General features: G+C 51.5%; 1 protein-coding gene across 1 annotated transcript in view; it reads right to left on the bottom strand.

Moving 5' to 3' along the window:
• Positions 1-21,223, bottom strand: part of PTPN21 (protein tyrosine phosphatase non-receptor type 21) — a gene marked incomplete at its 5' end in the record, with an annotated part of 81,344 nt that overhangs the window by 36,522 nt on the left and 23,599 nt on the right. The window contains 7 exons of the mRNA XM_063948619.1: positions 158-245; positions 939-1,027; positions 11,590-11,677; positions 12,282-12,352; positions 16,876-16,943; positions 19,092-19,189; positions 20,093-20,262. Coding sequence (XP_063804689.1) covers positions 158-245; positions 939-1,027; positions 11,590-11,677; positions 12,282-12,352; positions 16,876-16,943; positions 19,092-19,189; positions 20,093-20,262 — 672 coding nt within the window. The remainder of the gene's footprint in view (positions 1-157; positions 246-938; positions 1,028-11,589; positions 11,678-12,281; positions 12,353-16,875; positions 16,944-19,091; positions 19,190-20,092; positions 20,263-21,223) is intronic.

Below are 21,223 nucleotides of genomic sequence, written 5' to 3'. Positions count from 1 at the left end.
ACACACATCGCCCCCCATCCGCAGAACACATCGCCCCTCATCCGCAGAACACATCGCCCCTCATCCGCAGAACCATCGCGCTCAGCCTCCGACAGCAGCTCACGCTGCATAATAACATAACAGGAAAAAACAATATAAAGGTAGAGGAGAGACTCACGGTCTGGAACTGGATGGTCTCCTCTTTACTGGCCAACTCCAGCGTGAAGAAAGATTTGTTGTGCGACATGTTAGCGATATCCAGCCACCTGCAGACGGAAGATCAGGCAGCAATGATTCCAGGGCTGGAGAAACGCACTACAGCCGTATACATGAGCTACATCACAGGCGACAGCGCCAAAACAAGCACCACTTCCACCGGCAACACTGGAACTCGCTAGCGATGCAGAACTCCCGCTGCCTGGGGAGTATCTTATGATGTCATCCAGGCAACGCGAGGTTTCATTATTACAAAGCCATGTAAATAAGCAAATATACACATATAATTTATATATATATATATATATATATATATATATATATATATACACACACACACACACACACACACACACACACACACATATATATATATAATTGCAGCTTCTCAGGTGGGGGCAGCAATTTTTTATTTGCATACAAAAAAAACCCTTAAACATGGCCTGACAATCGTACATAATAGCTGCAAAAATAAAGATAAAGAAACTGGAATAGGAAGGCATGACGCGCGCAACTCGCAGATGTGTCTCATCGGGACCCAGATAACGGACATCATTATGATGTAGGGTAAGCGCTAAGGCAAGCGTGAATGAGATTACGCCATGGGAGACTTGCAGCCACCATGAAGACAGTCCGCTGGCCAACACCTGCCCCTCCTCCTGCGGCTCAAGTTCTAGTTTTGGAAGGATTTATTACAATTTGTATTATTCTGATTAATTTGCGCACACAACGCAGACACTCACCGGAACACGACGGGCGGCCGGCCATTCTTGTGTCTCACGAAGATACCATTTAGACACGCCCCTATGGAGAGGTCGGCACCTTGACTGTCCTGGGGATAGGAGATAAAATAAGAATCAGATCACCTCCCACCTCCACATAATACATAACAGGTGTTATTACGCGATGACCGACCACAGAACACAGCTAGAGACGTGGAAGAGCCACGTATTGTATCTGTACCTTATCGTCACCCGTCCCTGTATCCAACCACTGCACTAGGAACCCTTCCCCCACCTGGCTTATAAAGAAAAGGCTGTCTGGGCAGGGTACTGCCAGGAATATAGGAGATGGGGCAGTAACCAGTGACCGCTATGTAACACATAATGCAGATGACGGTGTAATTACCTGGGCAGGGTACCGCCAGGAATGTAGGAGATGGGGCAGTAACCAGTGACCGCTATGTAACATCCTGCAGATGACGGTGTAATTACCTGGGCAGGGTACCGCCAGGAATGTAGGAGATGGGGCAGTAACCAGTGACCACTATGTAACATCCTGCAGATGCCGGTGTAATTACCTGGGCAGGGTACCACCAGGAATGTTGGAGATGGGGCAGTAACCAGTGACCACTATGTAACATCCTGCAGATGACGGTGTAATTACCTGAGCAGAGTACCGCCAGGAATGTAGGAGATGGGGCAGTAACCAGTGACCACTATGTAACATCCTGCAGATGACGGTGTAATTACCTGGGCAGGGTACCGCCAGGAATGTAGGAGATGGGGCAGTAACCAGTGACCGCTATGTAACATCCTGCAGATGACGGTGTAATTACCTGGGCAGGGTACCGCCAGGAATGTAGGAGATGGGGCAGTAACCAGTGACCGCTATGTAACATCCTGCAGATGACGGTGTAATTACCTGGGCAGGGTACCGCCAGGAATGTAGGAGATGGGGCAGTAACCAGTGACCGCTATGTAACATCCTGCAGATGACGGTGTAATTACCTGGGCAGGGTACCGCCAGGAATGTAGGAGATGGGGCAGTAACCAGTGACCGCTATGTAACATCCTGCAGATGACGGTGTAATTACCTGGGCAGGGTACCGCCAGGAATGTAGGAGATGGGGCAGTAACCAGTGACCGCTATGTAACATCCTGCAGATGACGGTGTAATTACCTGGGCAGGGTACCGCCAGGAATGTAGGAGATGGGGCAGTAACCAGTGACCGCTATGTAACATCCTGCAGATGACGGTGTAATTACCTGGGCAGGGTACCGCCAGGAATGTAGGAGATGGGGCAGTAACCAGTGACCGCTATGTAACATCCTGCAGATGACGGTGTAATTACCTGGGCAGGGTACCGCCAGGAATGTAGGAGATTGGGCAGTAACCAGTGACCGCTATGTAACATCCTGCAGATGACGGTGTAATTACCTGGGCAGGGTACCGCCAGGAATGTAGGAGATGGGGCAGTAACCAGTGACCGCTATGTAACACATCCTGCAGATGACGGTGTAATTACCTGGGCAGGGTACCGCCAGGAATGTAGGAGATGGGGCAGTAACCAGTGACCGCTATGTAACATCCTGCAGATGACGATGTAATTACCTGGGCAGGGTACCGCCAGGAATGTAGGAGATGGGGCAGTGACCAGTGACCGCTATGTAACATCCTGCAGATGACGGTGTAATTACCTGGGCAGGGTACCGCTAGGAATGTAGGAGATGGGGCAGTAACCAGTGACCGCTATGTAACATCCTGCAGATGACGGTGTAATTACCTGGGCAGGGTACCGCCAGGAATGTAGGAGATGGGGCAGTAACCAGTGAACCCTATGTAACATCCTGCAGATGACGGTGTAATTACCTGGGCAGGGTACCGCCAGGAATGTAGGAGATGGGGCAGTAACCAGTGACCGCTATGTAACATCCTGCAGATGACGGTGTAATTACCTGGGCAGGGTACCGCCAGGAATGTAGGAGATGGGGCAGTAACCAGTGACCGCTATGTAACATCCTGCAGATGACGGTGTAATTACCTGGGCAGGGTACCGCCAGGAATGTAGGAGATGGGGCAGTAACCAGTGACCGCTATGTAACACATCCTGCAGATGACGGTGTAATTACCTGGGCAGGGTACCGCCAGGAATGTAGGAGATGGGGCAGTAACCAGTGACCGCTATGTAACACATCCTGCAGATGACGGTGTAATTACCTGGGCAGGGTACCGCCAGGAATGTAGGAGATGGGGCAGTAACCAGTGACCGCTATGTAACATCCTGCAGATGACGGTGTAATTACCTGGGCAGGGTACCGCCAGGAATGTAGGAGATGGGGCAGTAACCAGTGACCGCTATGTAACATCCTGCAGATGACGGTGTAATTACCTGGGCAGGGTACCGCCAGGAATGTAGGAGATGGGGCAGTAACCAGTGACCGCTATGTAACATCCTGCAGATGACGGTGTAATTACCTGGGCAGGGTACCGCCAGGAATGTAGGAGATGGGGCAGTAACCAGTGACCGCTATGTAACATCCTGCAGATGACGGTGTAATTACCTGGGCAGGGTACCGCCAGGAATGTAGGAGATGGGGCAGTAACCAGTGACCGCTATGTAACATCCTGCAGATGACGGTGTAATTACCTGGGCAGGGTACCGCCAGGAATGTAGGAGATGGGGCAGTAACCAGTGACCGCTATGTAACATCCTGCAGATGACGGTGTAATTACCTGGGCAGGGTACCGCCAGGAATGTAGGAGATGGGGCAGTAACCAGTGACCGCTATGTAACATCCTGCAGATGACGGTGTAATTACCTGGGCAGGGTACCGCCAGGAATGTAGGAGATGGGGCAGTAACCAGTGACCGCTATGTAACATCCTGCAGATGACGGTGTAATTACCTGGGCAGGGTACCGCCAGGAATGTAGGAGATGGGGCAGTAACCAGTGACCGCTATGTAACATCCTGCAGATGACGGTGTAATTACCTGGGCAGGGTACCGCCAGGAATGTAGGAGATGGGGCAGTAACCAGTGACCGCTATGTAACATCCTGCAGATGACGGTGTAATTACCTGGGCAGGGTACCGCCAGGAATGTAGGAGATGGGGCAGTAACCAGTGACCGCTATGTAACATCCTGCAGATGACGGTGTAATTACCTGGGCAGGGTACCGCCAGGAATGTAGGAGATGGGGCAGTAACCAGTGACCCCTATGTAACATCCTGCAGATGACGGTGTAATTACCTGGGCAGGGTACCGCCAGGAATGTAGGAGATGGGGCAGTAACCAGTGACCGCTATGTAACATCCTGCAGATGACGGTGTAATTACCTGGGCAGGGTACCGCCAGGAATGTAGGAGATGGGGCAGTAACCAGTGACCGCTATGTAACACATAATGCAGATGACGGTGTAATTACCTGGGCAGGGTACCGCCAGGAATGTAGGAGATGGGGCAGTAACCAGTGACCGCTATGTAACATCCTGCAGATGACGGTGTAATTACCTGGGCAGGGTACCGCCAGGAATGTAGGAGATGGGGCAGTAACCAGTGACCGCTATGTAACATCCTGCAGATGACGGTGTAATTACCTGGGCAGGGTACCGCCAGGAATGTAGGAGATGGGGCAGTAACCAGTGACCGCTATGTAACATCCTGCAGATGACGGTGTAATTACCTGGGCAGGGTACCGCCAGGAATGTAGGAGATGGGGCAGTAACCAGTGACCGCTATGTAACACATCCTGCAGATGACGGTGTAATTACCTGGGCAGGGTACCGCCAGGAATGTAGGAGATGGGGCAGTAACCAGTGACCGCTATGTAACATCCTGCAGATGACGGTGTAATTACCTGGGCAGGGTACCGCCAGGAATGTAGGAGATGGGGCAGTAACCAGTGACCGCTATGTAACATCCTGCAGATGACGGTGTAATTACCTGGGCAGGGTACCGCCAGGAATGTAGGAGATGGGGCAGTAACCAGTGACCGCTATGTAACATCCTGCAGATGACGGTGTAATTACCTGGGCAGGGTACCGCCAGGAATGTAGGAGATGGGGCAGTAACCAGTGACCGCTATGTAACATCCTGCAGATGACGGTGTAATTACCTGGGCAGGGTACCGCCAGGAATGTAGGAGATGGGGCAGTAACCAGTGACCGCTATGTAACACATCCTGCAGATGACGGTGTAATTACCTGGGCAGGGTACCGCCAGGAATGTAGGAGATGGGGCAGTAACCAGTGACCGCTATGTAACATCCTGCAGATGACGGTGTAATTACCTGGGCAGGGTACCGCCAGGAATGTAGGAGATGGGGCAGTAACCAGTGACCGCTATGTAACATCCTGCAGATGACGGTGTAATTACCTGGGCAGGGTACCGCCAGGAATGTAGGAGATGGGGCAGTAACCAGTGACCGCTATGTAACATCCTGCAGATGACGGTGTAATTACCTGGGCAGGGTACCGCCAGGAATGTAGGAGATGGGGCAGTAACCAGTGACCGCTATGTAACATCCTGCAGATGACGGTGTAATTACCTGGGCAGGGTACCGCCAGGAATGTAGGAGATGGGGCAGTAACCAGTGACCGCTATGTAACACATCCTGCAGATGACGGTGTAATTACCTGGGCAGGGTACCGCCAGGAATGTAGGAGATGGGGCAGTAACCAGTGACCGCTATGTAACACATCCTGCAGATGACGGTGTAATTACCTGGGCAGGGTACCGCCAGGAATGTAGGAGATGGGGCAGTAACCAGTGACCACTATGTAACATCCTGCAGATGACGGTGTAATTACCTGGCAGGGTACCGCCAGGAATGTAGGAGATGGGGCAGTGAACCAGTGACCGCTATGTAACATCCTGCAGATGACGGTGTAATTACCTGGGCAGGGTACCGCCAGGAATGTAGGAGATGGGGCAGTAACCAGTGACCCGCTATGTAACATCCTGCAGATGACGGTGTTAATTACCTGGGCAGGGTACCGCCAGGAATGTAGGAGATGGGGCAGTAACCAGTGACCGCTATGTAACATCCTGCAGATGACGGTGTAATTACCTGGGCAGGGTACCGCCAGGAATGTAGGAGATGGGGCAGTAACCAGTGACCGCTATGTAACATCCTGCAGATGACGGTGTAATTACCTGGGCAGGGTACCGCCAGGAATGTAGGAGATGGGCAGTGACCGCTATGTAACATCCTGCAGATGACGGTGTAATTACCTGGGCAGGGTACCGCCAGGAATGTAGGAGATTGGGGCAGTAACCAGTGACCGCTATGTAACATCCTGCAGATGACGGTTGTAATTACCTGGGCAGGGTACCGCCAGGAATGTAGGAGATGGGCAGTAACCAGTGACCGCTATGTAACATCCTGCAGATGACGGTGTAATTACCTGGGCAGGGTACCGCCAGGAATGTAGGAGATGGGGCAGTAACCAGTGACCGCTATGTAACATCCTGCAGATGACGGTGTAATTACCTGGGCAGGGTACCGCCAGGAATGTAGGAGATGGGGCAGTAACCAGTGACCTCTATGTAACATCCTGCAGATGACGGTGTAATTACCTGGGCAGGGTACCGCCAGGAATGTAGGAGATGGGGCAGTAACCAGTGACCGCTATGTAACATCCTGCAGATGACGGATTGTAATTACCCTGCCTGGCAGAGTACCGCCAGGAATGTAGGAGATGGGGCAGTAACCAGTGACCGCTATGTAACATCCTGCAGATGACGGTGTAATTACCTGGGCAGGAGTACCGCCAGGAATGTAGGAGATGGGGCAGTAACCAGTGACCGCCTATGTAACATCCTGCAGATGACGGTTGTAATTACCTGGGCAGGGTACCCGCCAGGAATGTAGGAGATGGGGCAGTAACCAGTGACCGCTATGTAACATCCTGCAGATGACGGTGTAATTACCTGGGCAGGGTACCGCAGGAATGTAGGAGATGGGGCAGTAACCAGTGACCGCTATGTAACATCCTGGCAGATGACGGTGTAATTACCTTGGCAGAGTACCGCCAGGAATGTAGGAGATGGGCAGTAACCAGTGACCGCTATGTAACATCCTGCAGATGACGGTGTAATTACCTGGGCAGGGTACCGCCAGGAATGTAGGAGATGGGGCAGTAACCAGTGACCGCTATGTACATCCTGCAGATGACGGTGTAATTACCTGGGCAGGGTACCGCTAGGAATGTAGGAGATGGGCAGTAACCAGTGACCGCTATGTAACACATCCTGCAGATGACGGTGTAATTACCTGGGCAGGGTACCGCCAGGAATGTAGGAGATGGGGCAGTAACAGTGACCGCTATGTAACATCCTGCAGATGACGGTGTAATTACCTGGGCAGGGTACCGCCAGGAATGTAGGAGATGGGGCAGTAACCAGTGACCGCTATGTAACATCCTGCAGATGACGGTGTAATTACCTGGGCAGGGGTACCGCCAGGAATGTAGGAGATGGGGCAGTAACCAGTGACCGCTATGTAACATCCTGCAGATGACGGTGTAATTACCTGGGCAGGGTACCGCCAGGAATGTAGGAGATGGGGCAGTAACCAGTGACCACTATGTAACATCCTGCAGATGACGGTGTAATTACCTTGGCAGGGTACCGCCAGGAATGTAGGAGATGGGGCAGTAACCAGTGACCGCTATGTAACATCCTGCAGATGACGGTGTAATTACCTGGGCAGGGTACCGCTAGGAATGTAGGAGATGGGGCAGTAACCAGTGACCTCTATGTAACATCCTGCAGATGACGGTGTAATTACCTGGGCAGGGTACCGCCAGGAATGTAGGAGATGGGGCAGTAACCAGTGACCGCTATGTAACATCCTGCAGATGACGGTGTAATTACCTGGGCAGGGTACCGCCAGGAATGTAGGAGATGGGGCAGTAACCAGTGACCGCTATGTAACATCCTGCAGATGACGGTGTAATTACCTGGGCAGGGTACCGCCAGGAATGTAGGAGATGGGGCAGTAACCAGTGACCGCTATGTAACATCCTGCAGATGACGGTGTAATTACCTGGGCAGGGTACCGCCAGGAATGTAGGAGATGGGGCAGTAACCAGTGACCGCTATGTAACATCCTGCAGATGACGGTGTAATTACCTGGGCAGGGGTACCGCCAGGAATGTAGGAGATGGGGCAGTAACCAGTGACCGCTATGTAACATCCTGCAGATGACGGTGTAATTACCTGGGCAGGGTACCGCCAGGAATGTAGGAGATGGGGCAGTAACCAGTGACCGCTATGTAAACATCCTGCAGATGACGGTGTGTAATTACCTGGGCAGGTACCGCCAGGAATGTAGGAGATGGGGCAGTAACCAGTGACCGCTATGTAACATCCTGCAGATGACGGTGTAATTACCTGGGCAGGGTACCGCCAGAATGTAGGAGATGGGGCAGTAACCAGTGACCGCTATGTAACATCCTGCAGATGACGGTGTAATTACCTGGGCAGGGTACCGCCAGGAATGTAGGAGATGGGGCAGTAACCAGTGACCGCTATGTAACATCCTGCAGATGACGGTGTAATTACCCTGGGCAGAGTACCGCCAGGAATGTAGGAGATGGGGCAGTAACCAGTGACCTCTATGTAACATCCTGCAGATGACGGTGTAATTACCTGGGCAGGGTACCGCCAGGAATGTAGGAGATGGGCAGTAACCAGTGACCGCTATGTAACATCCTGCAGATGACGGTGTAATTACCTGGGCAGGGTACCGCCAGGAATGTAGGAGATGGGGCAGTAACCAGTGACCGCTATGTAACACATCCTGCAGATGACGGTGTAATTACCTGGGCAGGGTACCGCCAGGAATGTAGGAGATGGGGCAGTAACCAGTGACCGCTATGTAACATCCTGCAGATGACGGTGTAATTACCTGGGCAGGGTACCGCCAGGAATGTAGGAGATGGGGCAGTAACCAGTGACCGCTATGTAACATCCTGCAGATGACGATGTAATTACCTGGGCAGGGTACCGCCAGGAATGTAGGAGATGGGGCAGTAACCAGTGACCGCTATGTAACATCCTGCAGATGACGGTGTAATTACCTGGGCAGGGTACCGCCAGGAATGTAGGAGATGGGGCAGTAACCAGTGACCGCTATGTAACATCCTGCAGATGACGGTGTAATTACCTGGGCAGGGTACCGCCAGGAATGTAGGAGATGGGGCAGTAACCAGTGACCGCTATGTAACATCCTGCAGATGACGGTGTAATTACCTGGGCAGGGTACCGCCAGGAATGTAGGAGATGGGGCAGTAACCAGTGACCGCTATGTAACATCCTGCAGATGACGGTGTAATTACCTGGGCAGGGTACCGCCAGGAATGTAGGAGATGGGGCAGTAACCAGTGACCGCTATGTAACATCCTGCAGATGACGGTGTAATTACCTGGGCAGGGTACCGCTAGGAATGTAGGAGATGGGGCAGTAACCAGTGACCGCTATGTAACATCCTGCAGATGACGGTGTAATTACCTGGGCAGGGTACCGCCAGGAATGTAGGAGATGGGGCAGTAACCAGTGACCGCTATGTAACATCCTGCAGATGACGGTGTAATTACCTGGGCAGGGTACCGCCAGGAATGTAGGAGATGGGGCAGTAACCAGTGACCGCTATGTAACATCCTGCAGATGACGGTGTAATTACCTGGGCAGGGTACCGCCAGGAATGTAGGAGATGGGGCAGTAACCAGTGACCGCTATGTAACATCCTGCAGATGACGGTGTAATTACCTGGGCAGGGGTACCGCCAGGAATGTAGGAGATGGGCAGTAACCAGTGACCGCTATGTAACATCCTGCAGATGACGGTGTAATTACCTGGGCAGGGTACCGCCAGGAATGTAGGAGATGGGGCAGTAACCAGTGACCTCTATGTAACATCCTGCAGATGACGGTGTAATTACCTGGGCAGGGTACCGCCAGGAATGTAGGAGATGGGGCAGTAACCAGTGACCGCTATGTAACATCCTGCAGATGACGGTGTAATTACCTGGGCAGGGTACCGCCAGGAATGTAGGAGATGGGGCAGTAACCAGTGACCGCTATGTAACACATAATGCAGATGACGGTGTAATTACCTGGGCAGGGTACCGCTAGGAATGTAGGAGATGGGGCAGTAACCAGTGACCGCTATGTAACATCCTGCAGATGACGGTGTAATTACCTGGGCAGGGTACCGCCAGGAATGTAGGAGATGGGGCAGTAACCAGTGACCGCTATGTAACATCCTGCAGATGACGGTGTAATTACCTGGGCAGGGTACCGCCAGGAATGTAGGAGATGGGGCAGTAACCAGTGACCGCTATGTAACATCCTGCAGATGACGGTGTAATTACCTGGGCAGGGTACCGCCAGGAATGTAGGAGATGGGGCAGTAACCAGTGACCGCTATGTAACATCCTGCAGATGACGGTGTAATTACCTGGGCAGGGTACCGCCAGGAATGTAGGAGATGGGGCAGTAACCAGTGACCGCTATGTAACATCCTGCAGATGACGGTGTAATTACCTGGGCAGGGTACCGCCAGGAATGTAGGAGATGGGGCAGTAACCAGTGACCGCTATGTAACATCCTGCAGATGACGGTGTAATTACCTGGGCAGGGTACCGCCAGGAATGTAGGAGATGGGGCAGTAACCAGTGACCGCTATGTAACATCCTGCAGATGACGGTGTAATCACCTGGGCAGGGTACCGCCAGGAATGTAGGAGATGGGGCAGTAACCAGTGACCGCTATGTAACACATAATGCAGATGACGGTGTAATTACCTGGGCAGGGTACCGCTAGGAATGTAGGAGATGGGGCAGTAACCAGTGACCGCTATGTAACATCCTGCAGATGACGGTGTAATTACCTTGGCAGGGTACCGCCAGGAATGTAGGAGATGGGGCAGTAACCAGTGACCGCTATGTAACATCCTGCAGATGACGGTGTAATTACCTGGGCAGGGTACCGCCAGGAATGTAGGAGATGGGGCAGTAACCAGTGACCGCTATGTAACATCCTGCAGATGACGGTGTAATTACCTGGGCAGGGTACCGCCAGGAATGTAGGAGATGGGGCAGTAACCAGTGACCGCTATGTAACATCCTGCAGATGACGGTGTAATTACCTGGGCAGGGTACCGCCAGGAATGTAGGAGATGGGGCAGTAACCAGTGACCGCTATGTAACATCCTGCAGATGACGGTGTAATTACCTGGGCAGGGTACCGCCAGGAATGTAGGAGATGGGGCAGTAACCAGTGACCGCTATGTAACATCCTGCAGATGACGGTGTAATTACCTGGGCAGGGTACCGCCAGGAATGTAGGAGATGGGGCAGTAACCAGTGACCGCTATGTAACACATCCTGCAGATGACGGTGTAATTACCTGGGCAGGGTACCGCCAGGAATGTAGGAGATGGGGCAGTAACCAGTGACCGCTATGTAACATCCTGCAGATGACGGTGTAATTACCTGGGCAGGGTACCGCCAGGAATGTAGGAGATGGGGCAGTAACCAGTGACCGCTATGTAACACATCCTGCAGATGACGGTGTAATTACCTGGGCAGGGTACCGCCAGGAATGTAGGAGATGGGGCAGTAACCAGTGACCGCTATGTAACATCCTGCAGATGACGGTGTAATTACCTTGGCAGGGTAAGACTCCTCGCCGTAGTTATCCAGCCTCTCAATCTCCTGCATATACAGCATCTCGGCCTCCGGGGGAGAGAGACCCCTGTAAAGAACAGAGGGTTAGATTAGTGTTGTACATTCCCCATGTCACAGGTTTCCCCTCCCTCTGTGTAACAATGCTTGCTGAGTATACACAGTGGATTTGGCATTCAGTAGACTGTCGGCTTCCACGGTGGGGTCACCCACGGTAAATGCATTAGCCTCACACTTACAGTAAACGCTAGTGGCACACGCCGTGGGTATGGTGACACTATAAACAATGGTCTCTTCTTCTGTGCGGCTTTACACAACACTAGTAACGAGGCACGCACGTTGTGCCTCCTGTCTACAGTCCGTATACTCCCCTGGGATAACCCTTCTCAGCAGCATCAGACTGACGGGAGGAATCTATGGAGGGACGAAGCCTCTATAACACAGAACGTTATTCTACTCATCTATCCTAATTATATCACAAAAACAAATGTAAGATATATAAAGTTCCATCAATGGGACAGATTCAACTTAGGGCAATGTGCCGCCAGGTAACGCACTATGGGGTGTGAGGGAAAAGTCGCCATGCTGGCAGGCGCAATGTGTTGTTCCGGAACGGCACATGACGTTGAATTAAATCCCCCCCGTAGTTTGTAAAGGATTAGGTGGGATCATACCGCAGTTTTTGGTGAATCAGAGCGACATTCTGAGTTGTCTCCTCCAGCGTCTTTTCATCCTGGATCCACCCCTAAACACAATCATTCATTATTACAACACGTGTATAACGAGCACATAAAACGAAGTATTCATTCCCTCCTGCCACCCTGCCCTCTTCTCACACTGTGCCCCCTCCTATCCCCTACATATTGTTAGCTGGTACGAGCAGGGCCCTCTGCCCTTTGTCTTCTCTACAGAACTATGCTAACTGCTCGCTGTAATTATGTATCTGTAACTTCTACTTGTCTGTATGAGCCAGCGCTTATGTAATCTGTTGTCCGTTTATTCCCCTTTCACTGTGCACGGACCCCATACGGTAAGAACAATGTCGCTCTGGGAGGACACATTACTTGTCCCATTCATGCAGACACCTGACTGAGGAGTAATCCAGCTGAAATATGTTGTGAGTTTATATGTTTTCCTCAAACAATAAAGTCGCAGGAGAATACAGTTAGGTGCGACTTTGGTCCCGCGAATTAAATTTGTAATTAAATTCCAAACTCGCATTCCTTTTTCAGAGTAAATTCAGGTGTTTTTGTCCGCACCCCCCTGAGCCGGTGAAAAGGTCGGGAAAAACCTTTATTTTAAAGGTAAAAGTATTGGGACTTGCTTCAGAAGCCCTTGGACATCACCCTAATTATTAATTAGGCATTTGGAAGTGTTCAATTAGCTTATCTGGAGCAACAATTACATGTCCTTATTGGAGTAAAAAAAAAAAATCAAAAAAAAAAATCAATGTTTTCGTTAATTTATGCACCCCAAATTTAATTACATTTATTCTAATGAAAACGATTTTTTTTTAATACTTAAAAAGTTGCCTCGTATTATCCCTAAATCAACTATTTTTCTACTTTTTTTTTTGCATTTTTTGTTACATTTCTCTGTAATGAATTTGTAAGTTTTTTATATTTTTTAAATCGCCCATTTGACACCTTTTACAAGGCCTAATCCAGCCCTGATCGCAGCAGCAAATTTGTTCGCTAATGGGCAAAACCATGTGCACTACAGGTGGGGCAGATGTAACATGTGCAGTGCAGGGGGGCAGATGTAACATGTGCAGTGCAGGGGGGCAGATGTAACATGTGCAGTGCAGGGGGGCAGATGTAACATGTGCAGTGCAGGTGGGGCAGATGTAACATGTGCAGTGCAGGGGGGCAGATGTAACATGTGCAGTGCAGGGGGGCAGATGTAACATGTGCAGTGCAGTGCAGGGGGGCAGATGTAACATGTGCAGTGCAGGTGGGGCAGATGTAACATGTGCAGAGAGAGTTAGATTTGGGTGGGGTGTGTTCAAACAAATCTAAATTGCAGTGTAAAAATAAAGCAGCCAGTATTTACCCTGCACAGAAACAATATAACCCACCTAAATCTAACTCTCTCTGCACATGTTACATCTGCCCCACCTGCACTGCACATGGTTTTGCCCATTAGTTAAATTTGCTGCTGCAATCAGCTCTGAATTACCCCCTAATTTCCTTATGCCCCATAACATGATTCTGCTGAGGAAGGTGTCACTTTTTGTCGGGTCTAGGTCTAGATCATGCTATTTTCTCACTTCTCCTTTGGGACAAAATTCACAAGAGTGGTGCGAATTGTCACTTCTAACTGAACTGTGCTAATCTCCGGTGCATGCGTGAAGGCGAAGGGTGCGAGTTTAGAGGAGAAGGGTGCGAGTTTAGAGGAGAAGGGTGCGAGTTTAGAGGAGAAGTGTGCGAGTTTATAGGAGAAGGGTGCGAGTTTATAGGAGAAGGGTGCGAGTTTATAGGAGAAGGGAGCGAGTTTAGAGGAGAAGGGTGCGAGGAGTTTAGAGGAGAAGGGTGCGAGGAGTTTAGAGGAGAAGGGTGCGAGGAGTTTAGAGGAGAAGGGTGCGAGTTTATAGGAGAAGGGTGCGAGTTTATAGGAGAAGGGTGCGAGTTTATAGGAGTAGGGTGCGAGTTTAAAGGAGAAGTGTGCGAGTTTAGAGGAGAAGGGTGCGAGTTTATAGGAGAAGGGTGCGAGTTTAGAGGAGAAGGGTACGAGGAGTTTAGAGGAGAAGGGTGCGAGTTTATAGGAGAAGGGTGCGAGGAGTTTAGAGGAGAAGGGTGCGAGGAGTTTAGAGGAGAAGGGTGCGAGTTTATAGGAGAAGGGTGCGAGGAGTTTAGAGGAGAAGGGTGCGAGGAGTTTAGAGGAGAAGGGTGCGAGTTTATAGGAGAAGGGTGCGAGGAGTTTAGAGGAGAAGGGTGCGAGGAGTTTATAGGAGAAGGGTGCGAGTTTATAGGAGAAGGGTGCGAGGAGTTTAGAGGAGAAGGGTGCGAGGAGTTTAGAGGAGAAGGGTGCGAGGAGTTTAGAGGAGAAGGGTGCGAGTTTAGAGGAGAAGGGTGCGAGTTTAGAGGAGAAGGGTGCGAGTTTATAGGTGAAGTGTGCAAGTTTATAGGTGAAGGGTGCGAGTTTATAGGTGAAGTGTGCAAGTTTATAGGTGAAGGGTGCAAGTTTATAGGTGAAGGGTGCAAGTTTATAGGTGAAGGGTGCGAGTTTATAGGTGAAGGGTGCGAGTTTATAGGAGAAGGGTGCGAGTTTATAGGTGAAGTGTGCAAGTTTATAGGTGAAGGGTGCGAGTTTATAGGAGAAGGGTGCGAGATTATAGGAGAAGGGTGCGAGTTTATAGGAGAAGGGTGCGAGTTTATAGGTGAAGGGTGCGAGTTTATAGGAGAAGGGTGCGAGTTTATAGGAGAAGGGTGCGAGTTTATAGGTGAAGTGTGCAAGTTTATAGGTGAAGGGTGCGAGTTTATAGGTGAAGGGTGCGAGTTTATAGGTGAAGGGTGCAAGTTTATAGGAGAAGGGTGCGAGTTTATAGGAGAAGGGTGCGAGTTTATAGGAGAAGGGTGCGAGTTTATAGGAGAAGGGTGCGAGTTTATAGGAGAAGGGTGCGAGATTATAGGAGAAGGGTGCGAGTTTATAAGTGAAGTGTGCGAGTTTAGAGGAGAAGGGTGCGAGTTTATAGGTGAAGGGTGCAAGTTTATAGGAGAAGTGTGCGAGTTTATAGGAGAAGGGTGCGAGTTTATAGGAGAAGGGTGCGAGTTTATAAGTGAAGTGTGCGAGTTTAGAGGAGAAGGGTGCGAGTTTATAGGTGAAGTGTGCGAGTTTATAGGTGAAGTGTGCAAGTTTATAGGTGAAGGGTGCGAGTTTATAGGAGAAGGGTGCAAGTTTATAGGTGAAGGGTGCAAGTTTATAGGTGAAGGGTGCGAGTTTATAGGTGAAGGGTGCGAGTTTATAGGAGAAGGGTGCGAGTTTATAGGAGAAGGGTGCGAGATTATAGGTGAAGGGTGCAAGTTTATAGGTGAAGGGTGCAAGTTTATAGGTGAAGGGTGCAAGTTTATAGGTGAAGGGTGCGAGTTTATAGGTGAAGGGTGCGAGTTTATAGGAGAAGGGTGCGAGATTATAGGTGAAGGGTGCAAGTTTATAGGTGAAGGGTGCAAGTTTATAGGTGAAGGGTGCAAGTTTATAGGTGAAGGGTGCGAGTTTATAGGTGAAGGGTGCGAGTTTATAGGAGAAGGGTGCAAGTTTATAGGAGAAGGGTGCGAGTTTATAGGAGAAGGGTGCGAGTTTATAGGAGAAGGGTGCGAGTTTATAGGAGAAGGGTGCGAGTTTATAGGAGAAGGGTGCGAGTTTATAGGAGAAGGGTGCGAGTTTATAGGAGAAGGGTGCGAGTTTATAGGAGAAGGGTGCGAGTTTATAGGAGAAGGGTGCGAGTTTATAGGAGAAGGGTGCGAGTTTATAGGAGAAGGGTGCGAGTTTATAGGAGAAGGGTGCGAGTTTATAGGAGAAGGGTGCGAGTTTATAGGAGAAGGGTGCGAGTTTATAGGAGAAGGGTGCGAGTTTATAGGAGAAGGGTGCGAGTTTATAGGAGAAGGGTGCGAGTTTATAGGAGAAGGGTGCGAGTTTATAGGTGAAGTGTGCAAGTTTATAGGTGAAGGGTGCGAGTTTATAGGTGAAGGGTGCGAGTTTATAGGAGAAGGGTGCGAGTTTATAGGAGAAGGGTGCGAGTTTATAGGAGAAGGGTGCGAGTTTATAGGAGAAGGGTGCGAGTTTATAGGAGAAGGGTGCGAGTTTATAGGAGAAGGGTGCGAGTTTATAGGAGAAGGGTGCGAGTTTATAGGAGAAGGGTGCGAGTTTATAGGAGAAGGGTGCGAGTTTATAGGAGAAGGGTGCGAGTTTATAGGAGAAGGGTGCGAGTTTATAGGAGAAGGGTGCGAGTTTATAGGAGAAGGGTGCGAGTTTATAGGAGAAGGGTGCGAGTTTATAGGAGAAGGGTGCGAGTTTATAGGAGAAGGGTGCGAGTTTATAGGAGAAGGGTGCGAGATTATAGGAGTCGCGTCACTTGTAGAGGGATTCTGCGGGTGACAATTACAGGACACCACAGCTTCGCACAGCAGAAGAGGGACCGTGTGACACTAGAGCAGTCGCAGTGTTCTCCACCTTCTATACAATGTATTATAACATGGAAAATAGCAGGGAAGCGGCTGAAAACACCGGCGGATTCGCCTGCAGGGGCATTACGGGTTAAACAGTCCTTACCACAGGAAACAGAGCGAAGCGCTGCAGGAAATCCTGAGACTCATACTGGTCATAGTCTCCGAAATCCGCTGCAGAGGAAACAGGGAGAAATTATCAGCCTGGAAAGTGCACAGGAACCAGTGATATGAGCCGTATATTCCATCCCCGGGCCGCCACACCCTGCTCTGCACACACCACCGATATTACTAACACAAGGGACAGTAACCGAGCAGCTACCACCTGCACTGACCCCGGTATAACCGCCACATAATGCCATTATCCATGGCTGTGCGCCACACCGGCGCCCACTCTCCCAGCGCCACCGGGGAAACAGATGACAACATGCACTGGATTCATTCAGCAGTTTTCTGGTTTCCTTTATAACAAGTGAAAAGAAACGTTGTTTTGCATTTACAAGATGAAAGTAGCCAATCGGAGAAGCTTTAGGATTACATTAACGGTCAGTTCATTCCATAAAGAAGAGCCGTACCCTGATCTTGGGGCATATTTAGCACAGACCGCGCGTTTCATGTGCTGCGGATAGACGCTGATAACTAACTTCACAAAGCAAAAACTGAGCGCAAATCTCTGGCCGGCTACAGCGGTCGCCTTGTTTCTGGGGGCATTCCTGGCCGGCCTACTGCACACGCCCACCAATCAGGCTGTGCATGAAACAGTGAGAGCCGATGGAGGGGTATCAGTATGGGTGGGGCAATGGAGGGGGGCAACAGAGGGGCATTTAATGGGGGGCTGATGAAGGGTAATTCGGTGTGGTTGCGGCAATGGAGGGGCATTTAGTGGGGGGGCTGATGGAGGGAGATTTAGTGTGTGGGGGACAATGGAGGGGCATTTAGTGAGGGACTGATGGAGGGAGATTTAGTGTGTGGAGGACAATGGAGGGGCATTTAGTGAGGGACTGATGGAGGGAGATTTAGTGTGGGTGGGGCAATGAATGGGCATTTAGTGAGAGACTGATGGAGGGGAATTCAGTGTGGGTACGGCAGTGGAGGGGGATCAGTTGAGGGGCCAGTGGAGGGTGATTCGGTGCAGGGAGGTAATGGAGAGGGATCAGTTGAGGGGCCAATGATGGGAAGGGGGGGGGGGGGTTTCAGTGTGGGGAGGCAATGGAGGGGGATCAGTTGAGGGGCCATTGGGGGGGGATTCAGTGTGGGGAGTCAACGGAGAGGGATCAGAGGATCCCTCCCCATACACGTATGCATTAGAGTAGACTATTGCTACTATGGGCTCCTGTCATCTGAAGACGGCATTAGCTATTGGAGACAACCTCCAGAATGAGTAATGCAGCCCCCATAGACACTACGGCCATCACACATGGGCCCCCTACATACGTTCTGTCAGTACCGACTCCCCGAGCAGTTTCTAGGGGCCGGACAATAATAATGAGGAGAAAAGAGGGAGAACTGTTACCAGATAGAGAAGGAGGAGAGAGCACCTGGGACAATGGAGACCCGAGGGGAATGACGCTGTTGGTTGGGGACGGTGGAGTGAGAGTCACAGATGCAGCCGCTGGCGATCTGGTGTCCTGGTAGAGAGTATGGGCAATGATGGATCCAGGTTGCAGGTGATCAGGGTGATCGCCCCCTAGAAAACACGCTCCTTTCCCTGGTGCAGCGTTGTGGCCCTCGCCGTGAACCCAGGAGATTGCAGCATTAGTGACGGAGGCGCCAGAGTGCCCGGCGATGACTCCCCTCCTGCATCCGCCAGGGAGTACAGCAGGAGGAGACTGGCAGACCAGGTTCAGCAGAAGGAGGAGGACTCTGATCATCTGGCAGCACTGGAACATATATAGCATGGGCAACATGGGGAGAATCTGCCTGCCCGGGGTGTGATCAGCAGAGGGATGCCACTGCATTTCCCGGTGGTGGCGGATCGCTGACGTCTTCCACTGCTCCCACCAATCCTGATTATGGAGGGACATTCCCACTTTTCATGCACTATCCCGCCATCCCACAGTGTCTGGTGGGGAAGGGGGATGGTTGGGAGGTCTGTCCATCACCCGCTGATGGGTCCCAAGTGGCCGGCATATAAATAGTAGAGAGGGCGGAGGCAGGAAGCACAGCGCGACGGGCACTGGGGGCAGCGTCCTGACTCCTCCCTCCCAAACGGGCAGTATGCTACCTGTGACGGCACTGCACAATGTGCGGGAACCAGTAATACCTGTACAGTATATCTAGGACATTCCTCCCAGCAGAGGTACACGCTGCACGGCGACTTACCCTGGACAGCCAGACCCGCCAGCTGAATCGCTTGTTCCAGCGTGCAGGGGATTTTACCCTCCAAGATATCCTTTTTCAACTGCAGGTAATACTGGTATCTGTCAGAGACAAAACAAAGGTATACAGGTTATATATATATATATATATATATATAGATAGATAGATAGATAGATAGATAGAGAGAGAGAGAGAGAGAGAAATGAAAGGTGCATTGCTACATTACACAGTGCACTGGTTTCCATATTAGTGCAATATAACATGCACATTGCTGCACTTCCGCCATCAGTCCTTGCACGGGGTGATACAGGCCGCGTGCCGCTGGCGGATGCTGGAACCGGTCCCCATCCAGTGCACAGGGGGCTGTCTGCACCTTTCAGCAATTTGTACCATGTGAACCAATGATGCGCTGGATGACGGACTGGTAACACGTGTGACTCTGCGGCATTACATATACTGGCCATTATTAATGCGCTGCGTAGAAGAAATCAGACCGCGCTAATGATAACTGAATATTACAGAGATCGTACAGATGGAAGAGAACAAGACACGGATTGGCCGGATAACATGTAGCGTGTTCTGTGTAACAACTACTGAACGCTGTATCACAGACTCTGTGCCACTAAATGTGTCGCATAAAACGTTGGTACACGGGTGGCGATATATTACACTGGCGTGTGAGCTACTGTGTTCCTGTACTGAGTGTCTGCGGCGCGGTCACACCAGGTTTCAGGCTTGCTGCAGCGCCACCTCCGCCTACTGCTATAGCTTTCAGCAGCGGTGCACCGGCCACCCAGAGAATGACCCGAGTACTGCACGGTGTCTCAGTGCGCCAAGGCTGTAACTCGCCATACATGGCTATTTGACATGATTTGAGGATAGGAGTATGGGACGCACCCGTAGCTGGCCCTCTGCGACATAATACACGTGATTGAGAGGCCGCATAAAGCGCTGTCAGGACAAGTACATACACTGTAGCCTGTCAGATCGAGGCCTGCACCCACCTTGTGATCTCCTGCTGCAGCTGGAAGACAGAGGGCACATAGTAAACCACTCCGAAGTACACGGTGGGTTCCAGGGCATACTTGTCCAGCTGCTTCTTCAGCGGCTTCTCCAGGTCCACCCAGCGCTGCTGGTTCTGCTTGTTGTAATACCACAGACTGAAGTACGTCACCTGACAAGAGAGACAACAGTAGCGTTATCACAGACAACTGTTATACCCCACAGGTAATCGTCACTCCGCGTAGACCCGAACCCTGGGGGGCACACCCGCTGGGGCCTACTGAACCCTGGGGGGCACACTCGCTGGGGCCTGCTGAACCCTGGGGGGCACACTCGCTGGAGCCTGCTGAACCCTGGGGGGCACACTCGCTGGGGCCTGCTGAACCCTGAGGGGAACACTCGCTGGAACCTACTGAAACCTGGGGGGCACACTCGCTGGGGCCTACTGAACCCTGGGGGGCACACTCGCTGGGGCCTGCTGAACCCTGGGGGGCACACTCGCTGGGGCCTGCTGAACCCTGGGGGGCACACTCGCTGGGGCCTGCTGAACCCTGGGGGGCACACTCGCTGGGGCCTGCTGAACCCTGGGGGGCACACTCGCTGGGGCCTGCTGAACCCTGGGGGGCACACTCGCTGGGGCCTGCTGAACCCTGGGGGGCACACTCGCTGGGGCCTGCTGAACCCTGGGGGGCACACTCGCTGGGGCCTGCTGAACCCTGGGGGGCACACTCGCTGGGGCCTGCTGAACCCTGGGGGGCACACTCGCTGGGGCCTGCTGAACCCTGGGGGGCACACTCGCTGGAGCCTGCTGAACCCTGGGGGGCACACTCGCTGGGGCTTGCTGAACCCTGGGGGGCACACTCGCTGGGGCCTGCTGAACCCTGGGGGGCACACTCGCTTCCAGAGACCATGCCGCTCCCAGAGGAGGCCATGCTGCCCCCCTTTTTGGGTTTCCGATCCTTAACACCCGAATGTTGGCAGGTATGCAGGAAGGCTTTCAATTGTCGCAGTGCCAGTGAGAGCTCCGCACTGCTCTGCACGGTACACCTCAAACTTTTTTGCCCAGTAGCCATTAAGGGAAATTGTCGGCACTATGACTATATAGGTAAGTGTCAGATTATTTATCAGACAGA

This window comes from Pseudophryne corroboree, chromosome 12, assembly GCF_028390025.1.
Source record: "Pseudophryne corroboree isolate aPseCor3 chromosome 12, aPseCor3.hap2, whole genome shotgun sequence".
NCBI lineage: Eukaryota > Metazoa > Chordata > Amphibia > Anura > Myobatrachidae > Pseudophryne > Pseudophryne corroboree.
This window is presented reverse-complemented; position numbering and strand designations above follow the sequence as displayed.